Below are 18,930 nucleotides of genomic sequence, written 5' to 3'. Positions count from 1 at the left end.
GTGCGTGTGTGTGTACGTGTTTGTGTGTGTGGTGGTGATGGAGAGAGGGTGTGTGGTGTGTGGGGGGGTGGAGGCAGAAAATTGATGTTATCAATATTTAACCAACCCTTCCAGCATATTTATGGTAGACAATAGAGCAGACCTGCAACTGTCTCATGTGAGTGGAAGTGTATTTATTACAGACTGAAATAGAGGCTGTAAATAGGGTGTTCATTGATATGTCGCCGCCACACTTGCATGGAATCGGCGAAGAGCCCACCACTTGGCACACCACTCTTCTTACCAAAATAAACTATTAACATTATCTAGTAATTGCACGTCACAACCCCCGAGTGCATCGCAAATATTCATTAAAGGGATATTTCTACATGTGGCAAGCAGATGTATGTAATTCAATCAGTTTGAAGAAAAAAAAAAAAAACCAAAAAAAGCTATGAAAAGAGGGAGAAGAAATAAAATGTCTGGTGCTTTTTTTTTCGCAGACCCATGGCCTCTCTTAAAATGTTTCCATGTGTTGTGTCTGAGCACACTGAGAGCAAAGAAGGAAAACATTCTCTCCTCCAAACCACATGCAACAGATTCTTTCTGAAGCCAAATAAATCAACCCTGTGTTTCAGATCATGTGACACTTTTGGTGCTTTGTGTTATTCCCAACATATCCTGTTTCAACCCCCCCTCCCTCCCTTTTCCAACACTCTCAAACACTGCGCACACGCACATATACACAACACATGCACAGAGTTTCCATTTCCTTCGCGTAAGATCACCTGTACAGACAGAATGGCGTGCTTCAATGCGACATGCTCAGGCAGGAAAACAGGAAAGGGAGTTCAAGGGTGTCCAACATGAAATACTCACAGAGTTAGGGGAAACCCAAAGCTCATGGCAGCACTCAAAGTAAAGTTTCACTAGTGCACTTTTATTTTTGGTGCTTTAGCACTGCCATCATACGCTCTACTTTTTGCATGTGCAAAAATGTTCTTCAAGTGTATAACTGCCTGTTTGAGAACAATACATACATTTATAGTACTTGTTAATGGGATCGTGCAGCATACATATAGTGCAGTATACATTTGGAACTAATGCTTTGCCTTAAAGTAAAAGTTTAAAATTTGACAAAAATTAGATGAGAAGATCTATACTACTCTAATGTCTGCATGATGAATATGTTGCTGAACCCAAAATATGATTAGTGTAGCTTAGCATGAAGACTAGAAACAGGGGCAAACAGCTAGTGAGGCCAAAGGTAAAACAAGCGGTTTTGTGAAGACTCTCAAAGAATTTCTAATTAAGGGAAGAAGTTCCACTCTCTCGATACTTCCGGCTTCTGAACTGGTTGCAGTTCCACTCTGGTTCCATATAGGGGGCGCTCAGAGGCGAGTGCAGAATGAATGTCTATGGAGCTATACCCCTCAAAATCCACTTTTCTCAGGATATCATTTTGTCTGGCAATTTGAATGTTGTATTCGAAAGGGCAGGCTAAGAAAATACACACTGCTGGGTGTTTTTTTTAAGTGGCTTTTTTGTTCTAAAAAGCCTTTTCAAATGTCAATGACGTCATACACATACGGCCAGAGATACTGCTTTACGGCAAGCTCTGAGTCACTTCCTTTTTTCTCTCGAGGCATCGACAACACAGCTGACAGGTTAGGGTCTCCCTGTCAATACACGTGCTAGAAAGAGGTTTGCTAATGTTTTAAAGACCACGCCGAAATATTCACACTGACATTCTGGTTCCGCTTCGGATGCCATCAAATGGGATCTCGGGTTGTAATCAGTCCTTCACTGACCAATCAGCATTCATTAGCAGAATGCTAGCGTGTTATGGGCAACAACGACTCAACCATTAAGAAATTGAACTTCATTCATTCAACTTTCAATCTATAATCAGTCCCTCCAGAAAAACGCGATTATGCGATCGCATAATTCAATGCATAATCAGCCAAAGTCCGCATATTCATGCGGGGGCTGCATTTTTTCAAATACGTCGCACTTTCGCCGCATAAATTGCCAATTTCCGTGCAAGATATGCTGGGCTTGCATGATTTCATAATCCCTGCATTTTCGTTGCAAAGAAGTCACATATATTTTAGCAGAAAGTTGAAAAATGTTGCATTTACCTCACACAAGAGCAGCCATTTTCCCCTGTTGCCATGGGAACGTTATGTGTGTCATCGAAAAGCAGGGTGTTGGGGGAATCACTTTTTTTTCTCTTTTTCATCAAACCACAGTTTTTGCAATTTCATCGCATAAAATTGCATAAATATCCCTCATATTCCATCGCATTTTTTAAGAAAACGTGCCGCATAATCAAGGATTTTTGCCCGCAACAATCACAAAACCACTCTGGAAGGACTGTATAATCCATGTTGAACTTGCAAAAACTACAATCAAATCTGAGATCTGTCAACAGCAATCAGGCGAAAGAGACAAATTTAGCCGTCTAGCTCTATAGAGTCCCATTCATTTTGCACTCGCCTGCGATCACCTCCAGTTGAACTCTGGTGGAACTGCAACCAAATTCGGTACAATGGGGCTAAATAGGGAGTGAACAGGCTCTCTGTAGACCGGCTCTGAGAATGTCCTCCCTGAAAAACCCTCCCATAGGTTTGTTCAAGCAGCAATTAAGACTCATATTTACGTTTATAAAGGTGGCCTCTAGTGGCTATAGTTAATTATGACAGGGACAAAGCAGAAAGTGATGTGACAATGTATAAGAGCGCCAAGTTCCACAAACAAACACAGAACTTTTATCCATTAGACGGGGTTTGGGTCCCGTTTGAAAATAAAATTAAACAGGAAGTTTTTTTTTTTTTTACTTTTACGGAACAAACGGAGCTACGTTCAGCATCACAAGCGTAACCGGGAATGAAGTAACATCTGATTTGAACCCAAGGAACAATGATTTATTAAACTTGACCAAGTAGTTTTTGTGTCTAAACATAACCAAACTGCGACCATTTCACAATGTTAACAACGTGTTTAAAACAAGCGTTACAGTCTCTGGTTAAAGCAACACTATGTAACTTTTCCCTCTTCGGTCCCCCTACAGGTTGTCTCATTTGAACTATAGCTCGTGCGACTGTAGTTCCAATGAGACAACCTGTAGGGGGACCAAAGAGGGAAAAGTTACATAGTGTTGCTTTAAGATATTAGGACAGAAAACGCTCCTGTGGGTCATATTTCCTGTCCCCGCTAGGGGCGCTAATTTATGAAACTCTCCTGTGGATCGTATTAGATGGTAGGAATAAATGACCTATATAGTGGTATAGTTCGAAGGACTTGTTGGTTCTGTGTGGCTGTACTTTGGTGCTTTTTAGCTAAATGCTAATGTCAGCATGCTGAAATGGTCATAATGACAATGCTGACATGCCTATGTTTCGCAAGTATAATGTTTAAATGTTCACCAGCTAGATCTGTCCAAAGGTCACCAAATGCGCCTACCAGCACTTCGAAACTTGACTAATTAACACGTTCTATCTTGTCATCTGCACAGAAACAAAACAAGCATTTTGTTTTAACCTTTATTTAGTGTGGAGAGCAATGCTCTCTTCTTTTCAGGAAGGGCCTGATCATATTATTTCTCTAAATGTTGAACTTTTCCTTTAAGCATTCGGTATTTTCCTTACGTACTCTATTGTATATCCTCCATTTCTTTCGTGTAATATCATCCATAGGTTTTACTTAACATGTACTATTGTTACCTTGTAGTTCTGGCTATATGTGGCATGCCATACTGATCAATCGCCCCGGTTCTCTGTGGGATAACACAGTGTTCCCCTGTGCATCTGACAGCCACCCCTAGCCCATTTACTGTCAAATGGGCTCCGCTCTCTTGCCTGAGCTCAGATGCAGATTTATGCCAGAGCAATGCCGGTTCTTGCATATTAGATGAAAGCCTTGTTTGCATATGCCCGCCCCCCCCCCCCTCCTTCCCCTAATCCCCCCCTCTTTCTCTCTTCCTTTTTTCCGAGGCGTCACTTTAATATGTATGCAAATGGGCTGCGCTCCACGGGCAGATATGTGTGGAGCCCTGTCCTGCAGTCAGGAGGTGTAGGAGAGATTGCGTTTGTATTTATGAGGCATGGGCCCTGCCGCTCTTGGGAGAGAAAACGCTGCGAGTAGTGTGGTGGAGGCTCTGCAGTGCAGGCAGAATGCAGATATGCCAATAACAGAGGTCATGGTTGTCACTAATGATAAGAGGAGACAATTAGACAATTGCATAGCTGTAATGTAACCCCCCCCCCTTACACCATCTTATACACACACAAACAAACAAACAGACACACTAGCCTCTCACATCCCTGTTGTGGCATGAAGCAAGCTAACAGACCGAGGCGGAGACACTTCTTCTGGAATGTTCTTTATCTTAACGTTGCAGCAGCTCTTCTCCACAGCTCTGCTCGACCTGGTGGGGAGTCCTTAGCGATCGGTGGGGGTAAAAGACCAATCTATCGATCCCGTGCATCCCTCACGGGGGTGAGGATCACTGTCAGGGGCTGAGGCAGAGGAGACAAGGTCAGGTCACCTATGAGAGAAGCACCCTTAACCCATTTCATCAGGCTGATGCTTCCCAGACAGGCCTCAAAAGCCTGTGATCAATAATGTCTCGGTAGCGGTCGAAAACTGAAATAAATCAGCAACGGAACGGCTCCTGGTTCTGTGGATCGCATCATCTCTATCTTAGCATGCGTTGTGTAACATTCACCGCTACATGTATGTATGACAAAATCACAGGAAAAATCTAGTTTTACATAAAAGGAATTCTTTTCAGTGTGTGTTGTAAAATTATAGAAAGAAAAACTCAATGGAAATCACAATGAATGTCTGGTATTATGTTCAAGACAAAATAATATCTTGGCTTGGTGCCAATCAGTGATCTACTAAGGCAACACACACACGCACACACACACACACACACACACACACACACACACAGAACTGTGTGCAAATCAAATGTCTGTTTCCTCTCCCTCTCTCTTTTCCTCTCTTACACACACACACACACACACACACACACACACACACACACACACACACACACACACACACACACACACACACACACACACACACACACACACACACACACGCACACACATCCCCTTCCACCATCATGAATAAACCATACTGTGTCTATGAGTCATGTACCACCCCCACATCTCCCTCTAACCCACTCCCCCTTATTTGCCGCTGCTAGAGTAAAAACGCTAATTAGCGTGATGGCTAGCTCCAGCTCCTGTCAGCAGCATGTGGGGGCCTCTCAACCAGCCAGGCTCCACTGGTCTCTGGTTTTAGCAGCTCTCTCCCCAGCCGCCATCTCTGGAGAACCGGGGCCCCTCATTCATATTCAGCCCTAGTCGCAGGCACCTGGAAGCAGCTAGCACCACCTCCACACAACCCCCATATAGTGTCTATCACCAGCCCCCCAGTCCAGCTCACCTCCTGTCAATGCTGGACACCCCCCCACACACACACACACACACACACACACACACACGCACACGCACACACACACAAACACAATTATTCAATTTTCTCAAACTACAATCCAATTGGAACACAAGTCCAAACTATAAAAACTCCATTTAGGAGATGTGGGAGCTCGAAACTCCATCTAGAAGATGACACAACCCAACTGATGGGTTGAATCACCCAACGGTGGTAAGAGGGAGAAGGAGAGGGAGAGGGACTGCGAGCCTTGGTGGACTAGCTGGGTAACCATGACAACGCAGCCGGGAGAGCAAGAAACAGGAACATACAGAATCTGTTTCTGCTGAGACTTGCACATGTGGCACAGCACTGCTTTTCCTGTATGTGTGTGTGTGTGTGTGTGTGTGTGTGTGTGTGTGTGTGTGTGTGTGTGTGTGTGTGTGTGTGTGTGTGTGTGTGTGTGTGTGTGTGTGTGTGTGTGTGTGTGTGTGTGTGTGTGTGTGTGTGTGTGTGTAGGCCCTTATGAAACATACATGCCTGCTGCCTCTCCAACCAAACTCACTCACCTCTCCTAGTCACTGAGTGAGTCACAACCCAGAAGATATTATGGTGAAACTGAAGCACACAACCCAGTGTTTAGTGGCAGGCTTTCTTCTCTTCCCCCCCACACACACACTACTGAATAAGGTGAGGTAAAGGTTGCATGTGGTACAAAGAGAAAAAGATAAAACACAAAGGCAAGAAAGAGAGAAATTTTCCATCTTCAGCCGCTGGTTTTTGCCTATTTTCCTTCCCTGTGCCTCTCTCTGCCGCTCCCCGTCTGCCTGTCTTTTCTCTTTCCTCTTGCTCCCTCTTTCTACAGGCTCAGTCTAACCTCCCCCTCCCCTTTCCTCAAGGGAATAAAGGTCGTAACGCAAATGATTACTCAAACCCGAGTTGCCATAGAAACGCAGTCATGTGACTAGAGCAGGCATGCATAGACCACAACAAAGAGGTGGATCAGGAACCAGCGCTGGAAAAGAGCTGTAGCTCGCCTTACTGGTGCCTCAGTGCATTTCACTCAAATTCAAGCTTTTAAAAATAGGCGAGCAGCATGAAACGCAGGGGGGAGAAAAGCAGAGAAAACGACACTCTAAAGAGCCAGGACGAGAGGCTGTAATGAATCTAGGCTGTAACACTGCAGTGAGCCACATATTCTACCATTCACTAGCATACCAAGGGTGTGTCCTATTCATCATGTCCTTCTTGAGGCAGAGCTCAGGCGCCAGTTGTCTGGAATTTCTGTGAAATGGCGTCAGTTGTAGAAATGTAGAGGGTGGTGGATTTGTGTGCTTCTAAAATAGGAGTCGGAGTATAGGAACCGTAACTTTTTGGCGTGCTACACTTTCAAAATGATTCCCCCTTCAAAGAGCGAGAACAGCTTTGTGTTAGTACTAGTGTGTAGCAGTGTTTGGTAACTTTACTTGTCGGAGCAGTTTTCTTTCCAAAGACATCTTAAAGAGATTAACAAAAGACGCCGGCGTCTAAGTAAGTAATGAATTGACATCTTGACATATTTTTCCCTCAATGGATATCTAGCAAACAGTAAAAAAAAAAACACACATACACAAACCATTCAATATCCCCTTAAAGCGTTAAGCTAAATGAGTACCATGAAGGCTGGTGAGCTCAACAGTCAGTATGTGTCAGTCTAAAGGAGGAACCAACACCTGGAGCAGAATGAGAAGGTGGCCTGCCCCAACAGGATTCAGCTATCCTGCATCCAATCCACCCCCACTGAGATTAGTCCTATGCCCTGAGTGAACCCGGCGACCTGCGTCCATCTCTAAGAGACCAACCGACATCCCCCACAACACACACGCGCGCACACACACATCGCTCACACACACATACCCACAAAGCTCCACATTTACCGGTGCCTGAACCAAACAACGATATTCTTATAGGAGATAAAGTATGCTGCTTGGAAGCCAGTATAATGGCAAACTTAAGTTGATATCCAATGAGTTTGCTTTTATTGGTCTTAGCATTAACAGCCATTTATCTTAGTGAGCTCCATCAACGCTAGCAGAGCAATAGCATGGGGTGCATTTTTTTCTGATGAAGTCACCACATCTGCGGTTATGAACACTGTGTTTCAATGTCTACGCTCTCTTTGGCCCTTTCTTTTGCTCTCTCTCTCTCTCCCACACACACACACACACACACACATCTGAATCCACGCTTGCCTTCACACCAGCAAACACATACAGCGCGTAGATGTATGGGCAAACACACAAACACACAATCTAAAAGGGGGTGCGAGTGTGACCCCCTTCACTGACTGCTGGCCATTTCCCTCCAAAGTACCACCTCAACTCCCATGAGGCTTCAGACAGCAGCTGAGTGTTCAGTGGTGTCTGCAATCATCCCGTGTCTAGACGATGTCTACTGCAAGACAAGGAGATGCACATTCTGAAAAGGCCTATAGACCGCTATGTCTTTCAGCTGGTGACGTGGTGGTTAATGAAAAGGTTAAGGCCAGACTAGGAACTCAGCCAACAAGCACCAACGTGAACAAAAAAACAGCACTATTTAAATAATTCCAGTGAATTTCAAAGAAAAGCAGTTATTGTCCAAATGCCTGTAATGAAAAGGTTTACTCTCCAGGTTGTATGGTCACGGCTGCATTGCAGTAGTTCACATGTATCTCTCTAAAGAGCCAAGTACCTCTGGCTTTTATGAATTGAAAATGCCCTTGTACTGCATTTTTTATTTTTCTGAAGCTTTCACCGTCTGTACCGCTGAAGATGATGATGGTTTCAGGGACTGGTTAGGACCAAGAATTAGGAATGAAAGGTAACAAATACTTGGTTGATGTCAAATAGATTATTTAAATAAATGATAACTTATTGAGAGAAAGAATTTCAAACAAAGAGGGAAACATACCACACGTGTTGTATAAGGGTTTCATGAAGATCAATTTCGGAATTACTGTGTATACTTCGATGATCATAAAACATTTACAAGTGTTATTTTTGTCAACTTAAGTCTTGAGCCATTCGCTGCCCTTCAAACCCCAATGAAATCTTAGTCTGTATATATCAAACTTTCTCATAGATATCAGGTTACGTTATTGGCATCTTATTTTGGAATGACTTCTCTGCATGACAAGATGATTTGAAGCAAATAAAAGAAGTACAACACCAGCAGAAACACTAGCAGAAGCTCGAAGCGACGGCTGAGAGATACAAAGGGTTGCAGTGAAAGAAAAGGCATTGAGAGAATGAGCAGGTGTGGTGGGAAAGACCCATGGGCTTCAGGGAGAGAATAGATCAATAACTAATTTCAGTACCGGGCTTCACTCGCACTCGTTTTCCAATAAATGCTGCCTTAGCCCTGCCCACCCCCCTAGCTCTATTCTATCACCTTCTACAAGCAGGGATTGGACTCTATGGAAGAAGGCTGGTTTCTTGCCAGCGTTGTGATTGTTGGTTGGGTGGATTATGCTCCTACAGCTAGTGTATTGTATAAATGTAATCCAATGTTGCCATTTCAATTTCCATGTGTCCTCCATGAGTGCTCCCACAACCATTGCACATATACCATCTCTGTAACTTTTTTTTTCCTTTTTCTTCACAGCCTCCTGCAACCCCCTCCCTTCCTCCCTCTCTCTCTCCCCCTCCCTCTCTCTGATTCGACCAGGGCCAGTGTTGAGGTTTTGTCAAAAGATTCAGACAGACAGGAGAGTGAAGCGTGTGTCATGCAGGGCTGCTGCTGCTGCTGCTGAGGCTCTTCTCCTCAGAGGCTGTGACCTAGATAACCAAGAGGAGCTGGAGCGCTCGCAAGCCTTGGAGCCACTCCAGCTCCAGCAATGTCAGGAAGGGGTTAGTTGTGTAACACAATGTCCTATTTAGTTTGCACGTCACACACACACATGGACGCAAACACGTATGTACACCATGGATTTCCTGTACCACCGTAGTATGTTTCTTTTAGGCACCGTTTGCTTATTACCAGAGACTGGATGTGCAGGGTTTTGTATGTATGACTGAGCAACAAAAAAATAAAATAAATAAAAATAAGAGAAGAAGGGGCCCAAAATTCATTTGAATTTAAACATTAGCATTAAGAATGCTTGGTAAAACTTTTCACGCCAGCAGCCACTGCAGCTGCATTATGTCACAGTAAAAACCATGTCAAAACATCTACACGCTTTCGGTCGTGTTGTAGCATTATATTCCTGCTTCTTTATTTGAGCATTCACTCAACTGTTGTTTGGGGGTATGAACACAACCACGAGGCACACGTACTGTATATAAGACACAATTATTGCACGGTGAACAGGTAGCCAGTGTGTGTGAGAGTCCCATTCAGCGCTGCACTGCCACTAACTGGTCAGTTATAAGCTTTAACATGTTGACAAACTAAACTAAAATAATGTCAAACTGATATACTCTGGATAGAAAAGGCTATCAGGACACCCTAGATGGAGACACATGACATGTTTTATTGGTCCACATTCATGTTCAGCGAGAAGATGCACAAATTCTACAAATACACCACCATCATGTTGAGGAGATGAAATATAGATGGAGCCTACTGCGCTGGAACAACTTTAATAGGCTGCACTGTGAATAACTACATCTTTGACCCTGACATCTGAGCTGCTTTTGAGCTGCAAGAGCCACATTGCCATCTGGTGGATTTTATGTTGCATTGCAGCTTCCTTTACACATTGATATGGCACACAACTGTACAACAGTGTAATCCTAACAGTAAAAACAGAGTTACAACTCACAGGCTAATCTGTACAGACAAAACTTTAATCTCAAAGTAAACATTCACACATTTGTCTTCTTTTGGCACAGACAGCAACAATAAGAATTAAACAATGCCACAATGGTTCGTTTTTGTACAACTGCTCAAGACATTTTATACAAATTATTACAGGCCTGTTCAGTCTTTTATTTTGATTTAGAAAGCACAAAACTAGACTTAGACTAGCTTATATACACATCAGCGCTGGTTGTGTTGGGGCTTGAAACAGTCCCAGCCAGGCTTAGGAGTATACGTGTGCTCAGGAAGAATAAAGTCTTTCAGTCTGTCTGGTAATGGCAAGGCTTTGACTTTGTCTTCCAGGGGCCAGGGCTGTAAGTGGCTCCTTATAAATGCCCTACAAAGGCAGCGCAGAGCAGGAGGGTTCGCTTCGTGCTCTGCTACGTGGTCGTGCAGGTCTACCAGAGCCTGAGCATAAGGGTGCGGGTCCCGACCGGGCACGGGGAGCTCCAGCCTGAGAGGCAGATGCGGTGCGGGGTCGTCTACCCTCGCCAAGTCAAGCAAGACCTCAGCCTGCTCCAGCAGCTCCGAGGCGTGACTTTGACCAGAGCACTGCTGCAGGGCTGTTTGCAGCCGCTGGAAAAGGAGGCTGTAAAACGACCAACAGGAGTCGCCGTGGTAGGAGCAAACCAAAGACGCTCCGCTCTGGATTAGGAGCACAGCCAGAGGGAAGAGCAGGTCAAAATGCTCTAGGCTCGTCTGTGTCAGGGAGGGCTCGCCGTCCTCATTCAGACAGCAGCTGGGGTCCACGCCGTGAGCCAGCAGTAGCTGCGTGGCTTTCAAGCAGAAGTTGCCGATCTCAGCAGCGTCCTCCGCAGTGGCCTCCAGAGCCTCCTTCACCAGGAACACCAACGAGGACTCAACGGTTTCACCGTCTACAGTAGCAGCATTAACGTCAGCACCTGTAGTGAAGAAAGCATCGCTCCTTGTTTGTGATCAAATCTGAAACCGTTAACTACCGTTACACGTGCCTTACGCCGTGCTTCCACTGTACGCTGCGGCTCTATTCAACTCGACTCACATTTCTTGGTACCAGTACTTTTCTTCTTTTCGTGATCCACTGATAGTACCCCCTCAGCGCAGGCGGGATTCTCAGCTGTTCGCCATAGCGACGCCGCGTAAAACTGCCATGACATTATCTTCAACGTGACACTCGCTGAAGTGATCAGAGAAACGTGTGCCCTTCGTTAACTGCTCAGCGTAGTTTTGCAGGTGACCATTCTTTAAAATCTAGGGATGAGAGATTAACAAAAATGCAGTCGCTATTCGCGGTAGATTTTAAAATCACAGGTTTGCGCAGGATGTCCCCGTGTCGCGCTAGTCCCGGTTCTCTCTGGCCAATCGGTGGTGTGCAATGTTTTTAGTCTATATCCTTCACATTCCACTTCCGGGATTGCTCCGGTGCCGCGGGAAATTCCGACGGATGCACGTATGTCCGTCTCCTTCCGCTTCCTTCGTGTTGGAATTTTAAACTTCGGTGGTTTTATGGAGACTATGGTTAACTGCTCCTCAGATCTCTGCAGGGTAAATTGAGACAGCTAGCTAGACTATCTGTTCAATCTGAGATTTCTCTCGCACAACTACTTTACAGCGGCTCCGTGCAGAGCTTAGCGCTGCCCAAGACGATAGTGACTGGTTTAAAGAAATGGCAATAAACCAGAGCATTCTGGCACCATTCCAGAATGCTATGTGGAGTAGCCAGACCCTCCTCCGATCCGCAGCATGTGGATGGTCTGGCAAAGCGAGACTAGCAATGTTTGAACTCCACCTGCTAGTATCAGCGCAGCTCGCTTAGAACCTTTACTAAAGGGGAAACCAAACAAGTCCCAGGTACTATCCACAACTTTTGCTGATGGAAAACCAAAAAAAGAGCGAGTCGGGTAGAATCAAGTCGAGACGTACCATGCAGTGGAAAAGTGGCATTAGTGTCATTGTAATAATGAGACAACTTGTCAATAGACAAGATCAATCAATGACATGTTCGACAAACTAACAAAACTGAGCATTTACTGGTGGTTACAGCTTTAAAATGAACCCTAGTATCACTAAAGCTCTAAAAACTCTAGAACCTACATGTCCCATAATGCAACTCGATAGCATCTTTCATTACATCTCTTTAACTGGTAAATGCCCACATCTTTAAACCCCACAACCCCGGTTAGCAATGCAGGCTTTCGGTTATAAATTTAAAGTCTAAGTCAAGCTGAGATACCCCTGATGACATCACTATGACCTCATCAGCGTTGTTTTTTTTTTTTAAACTTGACAAAGCTCGTACAGAGCCGGGATAAACCAGTTTTTGCAGGTTAATTAGTACTCTAATTCAACTACACATTTCATGTGATCATGTCCTGTCAACCATCAGGAGGCAGGAAGCTGGGATCCCAATCTGTCACTCAGATTGTTCCATACTAATTACTGACCTTCTTAAATTAGCATACCCATGAAATGTTTTAATACATTCTTACTTCAAATAAAAACATTTTATCTCTCTGACAGACAAGGGTACACATACTCACCTTTTTTCGTTGAATACTTGGATGATTTTTTTCTGATATTACTGACATGTGTATGACGAACTGGTTCTTTGTTGCTGTTGTGAAGCTGCTTTGCTGTTAAGTTACATTTGGGATGGTTACAGCCAAGAGACTTATCCTCAAGAACTGGACATCGGTCTCTGCACTTTTCCTCAACACGGTGGTTGAAGGAAATGATTTTGAGAGAATTCACAATGGGTGGCTTTGTTGTTGTGGGGGTACACTGGCTGTAAATACTTTAAAAAGACAAGACCATTAACCAAAGTGTAAACCTGTAGTTGTACTGTAAATGAAACTGCAAGTATACCAAGGAGATTGATGATTGTATACTATGAAGACATGAAAGTCATCATTTCAGTCCTCAACAGCCTGCAGTTAAAAATCTTGTCAGTGGCTTCATGACCGGATCACAGGATTGGTTATGCTCCCTTTTCACATGCGTTAAAAATTGCATGTGCTTATTTTAGACAGCCACTGACAGTTTACTTTGATCTCAAAATGCATACAGGTGGGCAGGTATGCATACCAACACAAGTTTCTGAATGTAGTGGGGTTTGACTGTGATGCTGTCTGAGAGGGTATGTGAATAACCAAAAGAAGGCAAAGTGAAGATGAAGGGGGTTCAGTCAGTACCTCTCTGAAGTAGAAGCTGGATGTTCTCCGTGTTGTGCACAGTGAGTCCGTCGCTGCTCGCCAAGGCATGGAGCAAAGGTGTTTTTCCTTTGGAGACGAGACCAAAGCGATCAGTTTTCAGAACTAACGGACGAGCGACAGAATTAACATTTCTGAATTAGGCCGGGGAATGTAAATTTACCACGTTTGTCCCTTGCGTTCACATCAGCACCCAGGTCCAGCAGGGTGAGCAGGCAGGGGAGCCTCTCCGACTCCTCACTGGCAAGATCCAAAGGACTGCTCTCATGGATCTACCAAGTAACATTGATATTACATTAAATGCTAAGAAAACAGAGGGAAGACCATGAGAAGAGAGGGCATGAATCCAAGTTGGACAGTTGCCTCACCCTGTCTCTCTTTTCAACGTCTGCTGCGTGGCCGACCAGCAGCCTCACCATGTTGGGCCTGTTCCTCAAAACTGCAATATGTAGAGGATTGTAGTAAGACACTGGGTCTGGAGAGTAAAAAACAAATATTCATATTAAACCAATTACGTTTTTTTTAAAGATAATTTATGGGGCTTTTTAGGGCTTTATTTGTATAGGACAGCTTAGACTTGAAAGGGGAGAGAGAGAGAGAGGGGGGAGGGGGGATGACATGCAGCAAAGGGCCGCAGGTCGGAGTTGAACCCGCAGCCGCTGCGTCGAGGAGTAAACCTCTATATATGGGCGCCAGCTCTACCAGGTGAGCAAACCAGGCACCCGATACTACATTTTCTTTTAATGTAGTATCTTAAAATGCTATAGTGGCAAAGCACATTCATATGTTTGAAGGGATATTGTTGAAGTATGTTTTCTGTATTTGCTTGTGTTCTATACATTTACCAAATGCTACAAATGGAGCATTTATGGTGACAGAGTGGTTAATGTTTGCAAGTGTTTTCACAAGCTGTTGTGCGTTAGGCTCCCTCGTCTCCATTAGTACAAGCAGATAATAAATCTTAGTTAATTCTCGTACCGTTTCTCAGTGGCACAGTTACTGATTGTTACTTGTTACAGCGCGTGTCTATATATTACCGACAAATTCTCTTTGACGTCTACATTATAATCAGGGTCTAGATTATTAAGTTCGACATACGGACTAGTAACTATCATAATAACTATATAAACCCTTGCTTCAGCCCAGTCGGTGCCTGTACGAAAGCTGGCACACGCTATTCTTAAACTTGCAATGAATGACAAATACTTGAAAAAGAATAGAGAAGCTCGAACATTGGTATGTTGGAGAATTTGTCAGTGTTAACTTGCTGGAAAGAGGCGTTCGAGAAATGTAAAAGATGAATGAAGCAGCCTATGCCAGGATCCTCTAATTATGTCCCTGGGGAAAGACATTTGTACTGCCACCAGAGGTCCCCACAGCAGGGTCTGACTGAGCCCTGGCAGGTTTCTTCACAGCTGCAAGACATGCCGCACTTTCCACTGCAATTTGCTAAAAAGTGACTTATTCTCTTAAGTGTATGTGGATGACTACTTGCCCAATTTACAATATGCTTGTGTACTAAGTGAAAATGGCAGGTCCACTTATATTTCAAAGTAAAATCTAATTTATATGACAAGTTGTTGTGCATGTAGCACAGACTCACGATCACCCATTAAAACTGGAGCAAGATGAAAGCTACTGTAGAAGGCTAGCTACTAGCCAACACAGAAAAAATATATTTCTCTTTCGGGGAAAAAAAATAAAAAAACGTATTACAGGTTAGGGTTTTTAAATTTGTAACCACCTCCAAAGTGTGATTGGCCCAAAATTTGTAACTTGAAACTAAAATCACGTCTACTGGACAAGTCCTAGATATAGGGGAAGTGTGACCACATAAAACTATTTCTAGTGATAGTACTGCATTTAAGAGGACTAAATATTATTTTAGTTTAAAATAATCATCACTGATTGCTTACATGGGCATATAATTGAATTTATAAACAAGCCCTTGTAGACTCAAGCCATTTTCTCATATGAACTTTGGACAATGTCCCGATAAATCAGGTCCGGACATTGTCTGTAGTTTCCTTTTCACACATGTAGCACAACACAGGAGATTGTCTGTTTCAGACGTGTTTTCACTGGAAATACACTATTTGGTTTAGGTCGAGGGGTGGCTCCTTGTTAGAGTGTGCAGGAGGCAGGACTTGACACAATTACACTGCGGTCACGTAGCCGATTCGTAATTTGGTCACAAACAACAGAGTATCTCGCTGTTTCTTGAAGTTGTCTGACAATTTGAAGTTTTGCAGTGCAAGTGTGAAAGGGACTTCAGAGTAACAGAACATGTGGCGCACTGTAGGACAAGTGGTACTGAGTGCAACTGCCAGAGTAAGCCCATATTATTATGTTTGTTTCTCTGGCTGGCTTGTGTACAATACTGTATATTTCACAGCTAACTCGCATATTAGTCCTCACCTTCAAAGTTTAGATCAGCTCCATAGCGTAGAAGAATTTCAGCTGCATATACCAGTCCCCGCTCTGCCACCTTAAACAGAGCATAGCTGATGCCTTCCACAAACACTTCTGACTGGGACTCCCGCTCCAGAAGCTCTGCAAGGGAGCCACAAAGACCAGACTCCTCCTCAGGACCTTGGACTCTGGACACAGGAGGGGAAAGTAGCACTGTTTCAGTGAAATTGTATGAAATGCCACCAGTGTTTTTCTATCAAATGCATTCTGCAGCAGTTATAGAATAGATCATTATTGTCATTGTTTCAACAACGAAACACAGTTTAGCAGCACTCATGACAGTTAAGTCACAGAAAAACAGAAATATAACATTTAAATAGTAAAATATAACAACAAAATGGAAAATTTAAATAGTAAAATATAACAACGATGAGGTGGTACTATATACATAATGTTATTGCACTTCCAGTTTTTTGGGGTTTAATGCACACAAGTCTTTATAGAGGAAGGAGGTAGAGAGAAGGGCTTGTGCTTTTGACAGCCTGGGGGAAAAAGCTGTTTTTTAGTCTGTTGGTTCTGGATCTGATTGTCCCGTTATGGCACTTTAGCTGGACTACGACAACTTGCTACACACAACTGAACATTGAAACAGAACTACATTTTCCAGTTATGAATCCGAAATGAGGAAAAGTTAGTTTGTCACTGTCAATTATCAAGCACCAAGTACCAAAAACCATAGGCCAAAACTAAAAAAGAAGAGGAGAAAGCATAACAACTGATAATGTCATGGAAGCATCTGCTGCAGGCTCTGCTGCCAAACAGCTATAACAGACGATGGCCACCCCCAACGACAGCGGTGAACGGGGCGGTGATAAAGGTTACAAAACTGTGGCTGTATTTGCGAGATATGTTTTTGTACGTTGGAGTGAAAGATACTTCCTCAAAAAAAAAAAAAAAAAAAAATGTCTGGTTGTTTTTCTTTGTTGATGTCAGACTTTGAAGTTTAAAAAAGGCGTGGGAACACTATGCTTTACGTCTTTAAGTAAGACACAATAAAGTTCATAATTACGTTTTTTTTCTAATAATTAAGTCAATTTAATATAAGTAAATTACTTTTGATACTTAAGTACAGTAAATATCAGATAATTTAAGACGTTTACTCAAGTAATATGCTAAAAGGTGACTTTAACCTCTAACAGTCATTTTCTGGGAAGATACTTTTGCTTTCAAATACATCATACAAGACTGTATTTAAGTGATTCATTGGTAAAAACATAACGTTACTGGAATTCAATTCTGCACACAACTACCTAAATAAGTAATCAAATAATATTGCGTTACCTGTCCTCGTGACTACCGTCCCCTTCCTCCAGGCCAACAACACACATGACATTATCTACCAGCGGCTGATACTCGTATACGATCCTACGAAACCCATGGAGGAAAGGCATGGCTCCTGCGCTGCTCACAACTGTCATAAGTCAATACCTAAAACACAAATGTACAAGATAAAACAGGTCATATCAGGGGCTTGGCTTTAGCTAAATGTGGTTTGAATATAGCTGGCACTTCACGCTAAACTTGCTATTATAATGTTAGACGCTTTGCAACTCATTGAATATGAATGTCATTTCTGCTCACAGGACGAAATTGGACTTTATAATTGTCGTTAGTTAACTACCGTTACATATGGCTTAGCTAGCTAGCTACATTAGCTAACTTGACGTTCCGACTTAACGTTAATTGTTTTACGAAAATTGTATAGGTAACGTGAGCTTACTTAGCAGACAATGTAAGCTAGCACCGGTGGCTAAATGTATCATTCATTTAATTGCAAAGTTACGAATTAAAGTGGAATTACCCAAGTAAAGTTAAGAAACTCACGCGGATACACATACAAGTCGCTTCCCTTCACAACAGGAAGCTTCCCGCACGCCCACATCAGTCCCACGGTTTTTTTTCATTCCCCTTTAAACCCCAAGAGGGTGACGAAGGTTCCTCTTTACGCTCTGTCCTTGAACAATGTCTAACATTTCTTGCACTAACGTTGTAAGGTTAGTGCAGGTTTACGACCTAAAAAAAGAATGCAACTATGGTGGTCACACAATCACTGTACTCCAAGCTCTACAAAACATATCAACCAGTGCTAATGTATTTCCTTTCTGTCTGATGCTTTAGAGAGGTCTAATGAACAACAGTCTGGTGTTCAACTTCACTTTCAGTATTATTAGTGAATTAGTGAATCTCCTATAACATATTAAAAGTCCTTAAAAATCCTAGTAGTGGAAAGTATTGAAAAATACTGATAAGTGATGCCAATTTTCCATAGCAGCCCATGTTAAAGGTGCTCTAAGTGACGTGACGCGTATTTTAGGCTACAAAATGTTTTGTCACATACAGCAAACATCTCCTCACTATCTGCGAGCTGCCTGTCCCCTGAACACACTGTAAAAAAAATGTGGTCTCTGTAGACAGCCCAGGCTCAACAAACAGCAACAAAAACAAACTGTGCCAACCTGCACAACAAACCACAACAAACAGTGTTCCAGCCAATAACCGACAAGAAGGAGCTGGCTGAGTCATGAATATTCATTGTGGAAGTAGCCTACGTGCTAACGCTGCTGCAGTGATGGCTCAACCACCTCCTCCTTCCAGTTATTGGCTGGAACACTGTTTGTTATGGTTTGTGGGGCAGGTTGGCACAGTTTATTTTTTTTGCCATTTGTGGAGCCTTGGCTGTCTACAGAGACCGCGGATTTTTTTACAGTGTGTTCAGGGGACAGGCAGCTAGCGGATAGTGAGGAGATGTTTGCTGTATGTGACAAAAAATGTTGGAGCCTAAAAAACGCGTCACATCACTTAGAGCCCCTTTAAGTGGAGACAATACAGGTGAATCGGGAAAATATTTTAAAGGTGCTCTAAGCGATGTTGGGTGACGTTATTCTTGTTGAAGTTCAAAGTATTTTCAAACAAAACTAGACTAGCTCGCCCCTCCCTCCTCCTCATCCCGTCCCCTCCCCCTCCCTTCCGTGCTTCAGTGAACTAACCCCTATACTGTTAAATGTGAAAGAAACAACCG

The 18,930-nt window shown here is 43.3% G+C and overlaps 1 protein-coding gene across 2 annotated transcripts; it reads right to left on the bottom strand.

The window, feature by feature from the left end:
* Window positions 1-9,902: 9,902 nt before the first annotated feature.
* Window positions 9,903-17,830, bottom strand: asb6 (ankyrin repeat and SOCS box containing 6). 2 transcript variants are annotated; one of them, XM_028578069.1, is made up of 7 exons: window positions 17,736-17,830; window positions 17,193-17,339; window positions 15,858-16,039; window positions 13,808-13,914; window positions 13,603-13,711; window positions 13,422-13,508; window positions 9,903-11,153 (listed from the first exon to the last, which is right to left on the bottom strand). In XM_028578069.1, exons 2-7 carry the CDS (start codon window positions 17,327-17,329, stop codon window positions 10,432-10,434), a joined length of 1,344 nt encoding a protein of 447 aa, XP_028433870.1. In that variant the 5' UTR covers window positions 17,330-17,339; window positions 17,736-17,830; the 3' UTR covers window positions 9,903-10,431. The 2 variants fall into 2 exon arrangements, with proteins under 2 accessions (XP_028433870.1, XP_028433871.1); XM_028578070.1 differs by having other exon boundaries at window positions 17,713-17,805.
* Window positions 17,831-18,930: the final 1,100 nt, after the last annotated feature.

The sequence above is a fragment of the Perca flavescens genome, chromosome 5 (assembly GCF_004354835.1).
Source record: "Perca flavescens isolate YP-PL-M2 chromosome 5, PFLA_1.0, whole genome shotgun sequence".
Lineage (NCBI taxonomy): Eukaryota > Metazoa > Chordata > Actinopteri > Perciformes > Percidae > Perca > Perca flavescens.
This window is presented reverse-complemented; position numbering and strand designations above follow the sequence as displayed.

What these genes read in the sequence shown, in the direction of transcription:
- asb6 (XM_028578069.1), bottom strand. Translation starts at nt 17,329, where the DNA reads ATGACAGTTGTGAGCAGCGCAGGAGCCATGCCTTTCCTCCATGGGTTT. An exon ending in AGCTGATCTAAACTTTGAAG is followed by an intron (nt 13,915 to 15,857) that starts GTGAGGACTAAT and finishes TTTACTCTCCAG; the next exon opens with ACCCAGTGTCTTACTACAAT. An exon ending in GAACGCAAGGGACAAACGTG is followed by an intron (nt 13,509 to 13,602) that starts GTAAATTTACAT and finishes TCGTCTCCAAAG; the next exon opens with GAAAAACACCTTTGCTCCAT.